Source organism: Rhagoletis pomonella, unplaced genomic scaffold (genome assembly GCF_013731165.1).
Source record: "Rhagoletis pomonella isolate Grant_MI unplaced genomic scaffold, Rhpom_1.0 Rhpom_scaffold_00009, whole genome shotgun sequence".
NCBI lineage: Eukaryota > Metazoa > Arthropoda > Insecta > Diptera > Tephritidae > Rhagoletis > Rhagoletis pomonella.
Window position 1 is genome coordinate 25,043,101 of NW_023458563.1, and position 10,585 is coordinate 25,053,685.

At 36.3% G+C, this 10,585-nt stretch overlaps 1 protein-coding gene across 8 annotated transcripts in view; it reads right to left on the reverse strand.

The window, feature by feature from the left end:
* Positions 1–10,585, reverse strand: part of LOC118745657 (epidermal growth factor receptor kinase substrate 8-like protein 2) — a 193,545-nt gene that overhangs the window by 67,300 nt on the left and 115,660 nt on the right. For 6 of the 8 annotated variants that reach the window (XM_036479211.1, XM_036479207.1, XM_036479209.1 and 3 more), the window contains one exon: positions 28–225. In XM_036479211.1, the coding sequence (XP_036335104.1) occupies positions 28–225 (198 nt within the window). The remainder of the gene's footprint in view (positions 1–27; positions 226–10,585) is intronic. The other 2 variants (XM_036479213.1, XM_036479214.1) reach the window with 1 other exon arrangement.

Sequence of the window (10,585 nt, forward strand, 5' to 3'; positions counted from 1 at the left end):
GCATTGTGTTTCGAGGTTTGTATTTACGCTGAGAATTGTGTTTACCGCAGGCCTTAGTGGTGCATAACTGCTTCCTTGCTGATGCGACTGAACCTGTTGTCCGTAGAACTGATTGCTATTAGATTCGTCACCGTAGTTAAATGGAGTAACAATTGTATGTGGCACATGAGCTACCTGGCCTCGTATATTGCGCGCTTTCCACCATTTTCGGGTGTCATCTAAGATCTGTAAAAAAGCACAAACCCGATAAATAAAAGTGCTCAGTTTTTAGATCAGTGGTTCTTAACCGGTGGTCCCTGGAAACACCCGAAGGCATCCGCAAAGTCATCAACACAATTTAATTAGTGGTATCCACCAAAGTTAGCAAGTGGCCTGGCAGTATTACTTTTGACAACAATCGTGTGCTTAAACACATCTGCCCGTTTGCCAGAGTTCTAGGCCACATGCTCAATTTGGTGTATACCACTATTATGAGTGCTCACAATATGTTCTTAAAAGTTAATTCGAATCAGTGTTGCCATTTGAGATTTTCATTCTCATTTTTTAAATTTGTTTATCATTTTGAATTAATTCGTGATTTTTCAGTCTATGCATACCAAAATTGCCTGGCATGCCTAATACAAGTATATTAAATTTATTATTTGTACAGCACCCAAAATTATTCCAAGTGAGATAGAATTTCTTTTGGCAGAAACATATATTTGGTTTAGAAAATCCTCTGCAAGTCTTAATCAATAAATAGCCACATTTTCTGCCATAAATGATGGACTACATCCAACACGAATTGTCAAAGCGTGTGATCCGAAATGGCTATCTATTGGTCTGCGTTCCAAACTTTTGAACCGTTAAGCTCAGTGCTTCAACCTTATTTAACTCCTCTTCCATAATAATTTCATTATTCCATTGAAGAATATATAAAATAATCGGAACAGAATATTCAGTCTTTAAAAATCATTGATTTTTTTTCTGTAAATAGGGTTTTAAACATTGTAAAATATTGTTATTATACTATTAATATTTGCAATGACTAGGAAAACACTTGGATTCAACATGGCGTATGAGTGATGTTTATCTGGTGATTTTTTTTTATTTGATGATTAGTAATATTTAATGATGAGGTCCTTTATTGGTATGAATTACAATGTGATCTTAGATTTATTAAGCATGTGCTCACTGGTTAAGGAACAAAAAAAAATTATTGCAAATATTAATTTTTTATAAGGCAAAACTGAGTTACTAACTAATTAATATTTGTATTTAGAACTAATTTATTATACTAATATAACCTGTGTCCTAATAAACTGATATTTGGGAACCTACCTTCGAAATTTCAACGAAATCCGACAAGATTTGATGAAAATATACCTATTTTTTTATGAAGATGCATTTAAAATCTGCAGTTTCCGGAAAACAAACAACAGCGTTGAGCGACCTCTAAATGTTGTTCAAATAAGCTGAAATTTTAGAAGGATTTTGTCTTCCCTATTATCTTTAAGAATCCGAACGATTCCAGTCGAAATTCAAAAAAGCTCCAATTTTGAATCACCCTAGTGAACATCTATCGAAGTGCTACCCAGCAGAATTAAGTTTATCTAAATTTTGTCCAACCACTTCCACGGATGTTTTCATATTATTCAACTATGTTAAATGACCAGAGAATGTCATTTTCGATTGATAATTCCATATACACATGTACATAAGCTAACTTCGCAATGTATAAGCATTCCGAAATCAAAACGAGAGTGTCTAGTACCGTTTTTGTGTATGTATTGTGTACGTGAGTGCCGTTTTTGTGTATGTGTTGTGTACATGCCCTGCAGCAAATCAAACTGGTTCAGAACTTGCGCTTTGCCAGACTGTCTCTAAATTTTGCTTCAGGGTGTTTACCCAGTGGAAGTCGGTTGTATCCCTGCAAAAAATTGTGCGACTAATCTCTAAAGAGAGTATTCCGAGATTACTCTCAATCGGGTACAATTGGGCATTAATTAGTCGCAACTAGTCTCATACGGGTGCTAATGGAGATCGATTAGTCTCGACTCATCCCTTATGGGTATAATTGGAGATCAATTAGTCCCCAACTCATCTCTAACGGGTACTACTAACAATTTAATAATATGTACGCTCTTAGTCAATGAAATTTCATGTGCGGCGTTGGCACACAGAGAGAGTATTCGCCTAACAAAACTGAGCAACCCGGTTCGAATCTCAGCTGGCGCAAATTTTTATTTTTATTTTTTAAAAGTGACTAGTCGCTTTTTATACCCTTTCGGGTATAAATGTGAACAATTAGTCTCTTCATAGGACATGCCCGAACAAAAGCGATCAGTTCATTCCATATAAAGAGATCAAAAGTGGTATTAGTCGCATGCTCCTTTGCGATTGCTCCCGGAGTCATCCCGGATTAGTCCCATTTTTTGCAGGGATGCTTTCATGAAGCATGTATGCGGTATGAGTAGAAAAGTGTGAACAATTCATGAGCGGCTATGAATTTCCAGAAATAAAGTCAAATTCTGGCGAACTGTAAGCGAACGTACTTTCTTGTTGCTTTAAGTCAGGCATGGGCAGAGAACGAGCACACGCTCAAAGAGCATAACCATCACGTGTAGGTATCAGGGTTGAAAAATGGAAATTTGAGATTGCACCTAATATCATGAAATAAATGTACCTAAATGAGACAGATTGTACCTAAAAAAGTTACATCATTGATTTGTAGTTTTTTTTATAAATGTTATTTAAAACATGTATACAAAAGATGGATTTTTTTTTTTTAACTGAGCCTATATCTATAGACTACATATAATCTAATGGGAATCGGAGAAGCGTTGTTTTTGTCTAATTTTGGCTACTGAAAAATATTGGCGAAAAAGACAAAAAACACACTTTGCGAAGTATACTTCTTTATCCAGCTTTTTATAAAACAATAGGAAAAGTCTGCTTATTTATCCGATTCCTTTCGATAGATGCAGCAAGTCTAGAGAAAATAATCAAATTGCAGGAAGTAACTTCGAAAGCATTTTAAACATATTTCCAGAAATCAAAATGCGAATATGGGTCAAATAGCTATAGTTCTCATATAAAGAAAATATTAAATTTGAAGACATCCTAGACACTGAACTGTATGTGTGAATAAAGGCTGGTTTTCATTATGTCATATTTTGACAACAAAATTTTTCGCCATATTTTGACACAACTTTCTTTCCTTTATCCCTACCTTTATCGATGATATTATGGGCCAAAAACTTACAAATAGCCGCTTTAGCAGCGGATGTACACGCATGAAGGCCTATTCTGATCTAAATCAATCAAAATACCATCTTTTAGTCCCATTTGACAATTTGTTTTCACTCATTTGACCGCAAATGCTATTGAATTTGACTTAGTGAAAATAACCGTTAAAATTAATAGAAAAAAATACGAATTTGAGGATAGCTAAGCAAAGTGTTAATTTTTCGTAGTGGCTGCTCTAAATGCAATGTAAAATGTTTAAGATAATACATAATATGACTTTTTTAATTTCCTCCTTTTGACCACTTTTCTTTAAAATTGTTTATTCTTCAAAATGAAAGCAAAGTAAATATACTAGCACGGTAAAGGAAAAAGAAAAAAAATCTAAAAATGCATCTGATCAAAAGATGATTGTACCTAAAATCTAGTGTCTGTACCTAATGTACCTTTAAGTCATCAAACGTCGGAAAAAGGTTCAATTGTACCTGCTTTTTCATCCCTGGTACGTATACAAGGAAGAGCGTAACAATGAGAACGCGTCTGCATGCAAAATGAATTAGGCACACTAACACATTCTCACTTTTAGGCCTGCTCAAACAGGCGCGGTGCGGTACAGCGCGGTAGATTCCCGTACGATACGCGGTAACGATATACGCAAAGGCACTCAAACAGGCGCGGTGCGGTATAGCACGAAACATTGTTGCCATGTGACGGCACTCTACGCATTCCTCCTTCTAAATTTATACATATATTATAAATCTGATTTTCGCGATGGACAGCTCAAGCTCTGAGTACGAATTATTGCTATTAGCAGCACTTCTCGACGAAGAAAACAGAAGGTATGAATATGCCTACATCTTTGTTTTATCCTGCAAAGTTCTTAATTTATGTATATGTTTAAGAAAAAGAAGATGGGTTCACGAAATAAATTTGAGAAGAAAAGAAGGTGGTGAATTTTCCAGCCTGATGCCCCAACTGCGTAACCACGAAGAAAGATTTTATAAATATTTCCATATCTGCGCTCCATTATGTACCTTTTGCGAAAGAATTGTAAATTCCAGTAAATTTACCGTTCATATTTCTGAGCAACATTGCCAGATTTGAAAAACATTTTTCAAACAAACGAAAAAGTTCAACTTTATTTTATTTACTTTGTGAGAAATAAAACCAAAGAATATCACATTTATGCCAACGAATGTATGACGAGCACTTTTAAACTCACGTTTTTTATAATGAAAAAGGTAGAATTTATAATCTGTAGCACTTTTGTAGATAGAATATGTGGTAGAACTCTAGCTCTAAATTGCAACTCTGCTTACGATATATCTTCTTATACCGCGCCGTGAACGCTGCATGCTGCGGTAGAGTTCTGTACCGCGGTGTACCGCACTTCCAATACCGCGTCTGTTTGAGTGCTCCCATATACCGCCATGGTATTTGATACCGCATATCGTACGGGATTATACCGCACCGTGCCGCACCGCGCCTGTTTGAGCAGGCCTTTTAGCGATCGCTTGTTTGTGGTAGTGCCCACCTCTGCTTTAAGTACATTTCTCTATAAATTTTACTACAATACAGCATCACAAAATATTTTCAGTCTTGTGCAAACATTTTAGCGAACGGACGTGTTGCGCGATAATATTTTCGGCGCAAACAGGCTTTTACATGATACGGGTTTGCATATGTAAATGCTACCGTTTTGTTTGTACTCGTATGCGCCATATATTAAAATTTATCAGATCCCGCCCAAAATTAAGCTTTTTATTGAAACATTTTGGTCCAGCATTTTCACCAACAATTCACGTTCACGATTTCCAGTGATGCATTTATCTACTAATATTACGATTTAGTGGTTGTCAGTTTTCATATTTCCTTTACCGTCTTAAATAACCTAGCAAAAGTATGTTCGTGAAGGAGGTCTTGAAATTCTCCAATGATCTGGTGTTTCACAGCACGGTTAACTGCACAACGAAATAAATTTGAAGAAATTTTTCCTCTATACTCCCTGGCGGGAACAATGATCCGGCTCGACGGTGAATCTGTCCTAAACTGTATAGTATAGTTGGTGGGTGAGTATCGTTATTAAGCTAAGTATACACGGTAGAGGAAAAACGCGAGAGGTGTAAACACTCATTAGAGCTCTACGAGAGGCCCACCTACAAAGTCTACGTGAGAGTTATTTAGTGAGACTTTTTCGCCGCGTACACAGTTCAACACAGCTAGATCGAAAAATCGACGACAACTCTACGCTCTATTTAGCAAGCTAAATAGACTTTTTGCTCTACGGAGACGTATGGTTAAGTCTTCACAATGAATTTCATTACAGATTGTTCAATTTTGAAAGGGCTACGACATTAAATCGTTTATTCGATAAAAGCACACCATTTTAGGTACATTTAGAACGTAGCCAAATAATGTATCGGGAATCATACTCTTAATTTCATTGGCATTTGAATGGCTTTTCCAATAGCCTCCTTCCTTTGAAAGGGGCATTATTATTGGTTAAAACATAAGGGGTATTCACAAATTGAGCAGGTGGTCTGGCACTCTGGCAACAGTCGTTGCTTGAGTTATCTGCTGTTTTGTCAGAGCGCCAGGCCACTTGCCCAACTTGGTGAGTACCTACATATACATAGTGGTTGGCGGGAACTTCTCGGAGAAACTCCTTTCAAGGGAATTTTAAATATTAAAGATTGTTTTATGTGAGTCCAAAAGTACCCATAGTACCGAAGAGAAAGGTTGCCATGTTTAATTTTTAGGTACATTTGTCTACTTTGAGGTAAAATTTTTTTCGGCAAATAAGTACAATTTGAAAATTCATTTCTTGTTCATATTGCGAAAATGTATTTTATGACGTCAGCAAATAGGTGAATGCTGTCAAATCGACGACGGGTTAGCGCTCCGCTGATAGCGCAAACTATATTTTCTACATCGTGGCTTTGAAAGAAATACATATACATAAATACACAACAAGCGTTGACAACGATTCGAGATAGAAAACTAACTCTAGTCGAGAGGTAACTATTGTTTACCGTGTACACAGCTTGTAGAGTACGTGGTAGAGAAAAGTTGAGATTTCTGTATTTTGTCTCTAGCTAGTGTGAATATCTCCTAGAGTTGCTCTACCGTGTAAACTTAATTGGGAGAGGAGATTTTTGTTTCAGTAAAACTCTAGAGAGATTTCTCTACCGTGTACGCTTAGCTTTATGACAGAAATCCTTAATGTCTTATTTAGGAGCGCAACCATTGCGTTATGGTTGATTTAACGGTGGTTACTTGAGATTGACGCCTGGACAACTCAATCTTGCCAATCGGAACACACGGGAGTTCGACATACTCGGCGGTACAGCACGTCGATGTAATCGGACATTCATGGCACTTTTCCTCACTTGATGATTTTTAGTAATAACTCGACTCCAGCGCTACCCGGCGGCTCTTAAAATAACTAAATGGCAAGTAACGAAAAGTGTGTAACTCTACTTTTCACAATTTTCGAAAATTTCGGTTTATCGCGTATAGTTTTTGAAACATTTCATTTTAAAAACGTTTTAAGTATGTATTGTATTCTACAAACAATTACTAATAATTTGATACCTTAGCACGAAGTGTGCTTTCAGAATAAACCAACTTTTAATGATAAAATATTCTGCGACCTCGGCCATAATTTTTATTCTAAAAACTTTTTAATTGAAGGCATATTTGGAAAATACGTCGAAACGATCTAAATCTTTTTATAACTACTAGTACCTTTAACGTTACATATACCTGTAAAATGCTTAAAAAAATGTTCTCTAGAAGTGTACACCCATACAACTGATTGTTCAGGACCTTGTTTTTCGTTGTAACTCCCCCTATTAAGCAGGTAAAAATTTAGTATACTTTAATATATAGCACGCATACAATTTATTATTCAGATATGAAGTTAGAGTTATAGCGCAAAAACACATATCTGAGTAATTAGCTGTATTGGAGCTATATGTTAAAGTGAACCTATTTCGATAGTTTAAGGAATAACTAGGGTAATATTAAAAAACCGTTATGTGCAAAATTTTAGTAAAACAACTTCAAATCGCTATTCGTATCTCGGCAGTGGTACATCGACTCCGTCATCATCGACTTGGGGCTCGGGTTCTTCCTCTCCACAATAATTTAAGTACGTTCTGAACATCGGTTACTATATATATAAATATATTTCGAGGAAAATATTGCAACGTATTCAGGGAATGCAAGGCATTTAAATCCACTCTTAACCAGAACAATTTTGAATAGGGTTGCCAGTTCGTCGCAATCTGCATTCGTATTTAGTTGCGCTTGATAATGATAATTCGCTTCTTGATCAGATCTGTGTATGTGTCACTGGCTCGTCGTTCAACGATTCCTTGTTCATCATGGCTTCCTACATTCCACCAAATAGTAAGGATGACCTCTATCATGCGCATGCTGATAATATCAACTCTCTAGTTTTGAACAAACTTGGTGACAGTCACTTATGTGTTTTAGGTGACTTTAATTTATGCAATGTGCGTTGGTCGGACACTTTTTCGAACTTCGGGCTCACTCCTAACAATATAACTGCCCCGCTTGAGTCATACCTCATCGATAGTCTTTTAAGTCTAAATCTTAAGCAAATTCTTTGTAAGTGACAATATAATCTGCAATATTGAGGAATGTTATTGTCCTATGTCTCAGTCTGACATGCATCAGCTGCCACTAATACTGAAATTTGAATTGTATAAATTTTTAAAATCTGCTCCTGTTAAGCAAGTTATCTTCAATTACAAGTATTGTGATTTCGGCAAGCTAAATAACTCGCTTTCCATGCTCAATTGGGATGAATTACTTTCAGTACAGGATGTTTCTAATTGCTATCATTCTTTTAAAACAGTGTTAGTTGATTTATGTAGGGAAAATGTGCCTATTTTGAAAAATAAACCACATAAGCTACCATGGTATAATCGGGAGTTAAAAAAGTTAAAGAATCTTAGGAATAAATTCTTCAAGAAGTTTAAAGTAACTGGAAGTCAGATTTTCTTTTATAAATATCAGAAATATGCTAAAGATTTTAATTGCTTAGACAAATTCCTTTATAAAAACTTTATTTTGGGGGTGGAGTTGAGCATTAAATCTAATCCAAAAGCTTTTTGGTTTTTCATAAAGTCTAAGAAATGTGGCTCTTGCATTCCTTCGACTGTCTTTTTGGACGATAAATGTGCTAGTGGCCCTACTGAGGTGGCGAGTCTCTTCGCTGAATTTTTTAGTGCCAACTATGTCTGTGATGATGGTAATTCCTGGCCTGATATAAACCCCGATTCAGCTACTGAGTTCAGCTTTGGGACTCTAACTCTGTCACTTGATGACGTGGAAGCTGGCATTTCTAAGCTGAAACCGTCTACGAAAGCGGATGTTGATGGGTTTTCTGCCCTTCTCTTCAAGAACTGTCCCGCTCTAATTCTACCTCTACATCGTATTTTTAATTTGTCTCTTGCGTCGGGCGTCTTTATCGTGGAATGGAAAAGTACTTCTATTAACCCTATATTTAAGAGTGGGAATAAAAATAATGTTCGCAATTACAGGCCCATTTCTAAACTATCAACTGTATCGAAGCTTTTTGAATCTATAGTCAAAGAAAAAATGCATTTTATCACTAAAAGTTTAATCCTGCCTAACCAACATGGTTTTTTTCCAATCGATCTACTGTGTCTAACCTAGCTGTATTTTGTGAATACTGTATACGTCTTTTTCTGCTGGTTTCCAGGTTGACTGTATTTATACGGACTTTAGTAAAGCCTTTGATAGAGTCTCATTCGATTTTACTTAATAAGTTAGCATATCTTGGCTTCCATTCTGTATTTTTTAAAGTGGATTAAATCCTACTTGATCAACAGGCGATGTGTTGTCTCAATAGATGACATTTCGTCAGATGCATTCATTGCCTCCTCTGGGGTACCCCAGGGAAGTATTTTAGGTCCTTTACTTTTCACATTATTCATAAATGACATTAGCTCATGTTTTTCTTTCGCTAATTTTTTGCTATATGCCGATGACCTGAAAGTATTTTCGATGATAAGAAACGAAAGGGATGCTACTTTGCTTCAGGCCGATATTAATAATCTTAATCTTTGGTGCATAAAATCACGCCTTTCTTTAAATATTAAAAAGTGCTTTAAAGTAACTTTTGCAAAAATTCATAGTGCGTTATCAACGAGTTATACAATCGCGGAGTCTTCGCTACAATCTGTCGCCGGGCCAAAGATCTTGGCGTCATTTTTACTTAAAATTTTTCTTTTAGTAGGCATATTAATATTGTGATTTCTAAATCCTTCTCTGTTTTGGGTTTCGTGAGGCGGAACTGTGTAAAATTCTCTGATCCCTATACTATTAAATTACTATACTCATCTTTTGTTCGTCCCATTTTGGAATATACTACATTTATTTGGAGGCCATTCCACAAAACTTTCATAAATAGATTAGAACGTGTCCAAAAGGTGTTTCTTAAGTTCGCATTGCGGTCCTTAAACTTTTCGGATCCTATACCACCGTACAGTAATCGTTTGCTCTTGGTTAACCTTCTGTACCTGTAATGTTCTGTATTCTCCCTGACTTTTGTTTTTAATATTACTAGTGTTCGCCCAGCGGTTGAAATTCAACCGATAAAATTAAGGATAGTTTATGTAAGTTGAATGAGCTAAAATAACATTAGTTGGAATGGGTTAAGTGGAGGGGAGTTTAGCTTAGTACTTGGTATAACATAACATAACCATAACATAAGAATAAGTAACATAACATATGAAGCATAACACACCACAATATAACATCGCACACTCTTCAGTTGTATTTCCTTTTTATCCCTTTTTTCACCTCTATCTAAATCTTATTTATTTTGGTTCATTTTATGCCAAATGATGTTGCCTTTGATGCCACATCAAGTGACATCATGTCATGTGGTGAAATTGGGTGTGGTGAGCTGCGGTGTGGTGGAATTGGGTGTAGGAGTTACGGTATGGTGAATTTAGGTGTGGTGGATTCAGGTGTGGTGAGTTAAGTTATGGTGAGAAAGTTGAGGTGTGGTGAATTAAGGTGTGGTGAGTTGAGGTGAGTTAAGGTGTGGTGAGAAAGTTGAGGTGTGGTGAATTAAGGGTGGTGGATTTAGGTGTGGTGGATTTAGGTGCGGGGGTTAAGGTGTGGCGAGTTGAGGTGTGGTGAATTTAGGCGTGGGGAGTTAAAGTGTGGTGAATTAATGTGTGGTGAGCTCAGGTGGAGTAAGTTTTTAAGTTAAGATGAGTTAAAGTTAAGGGGTTATGATTTTTATCCTTATCTTCATCTTCATCTTCATCTTCATCTTCATCTTCATCTTCATCTT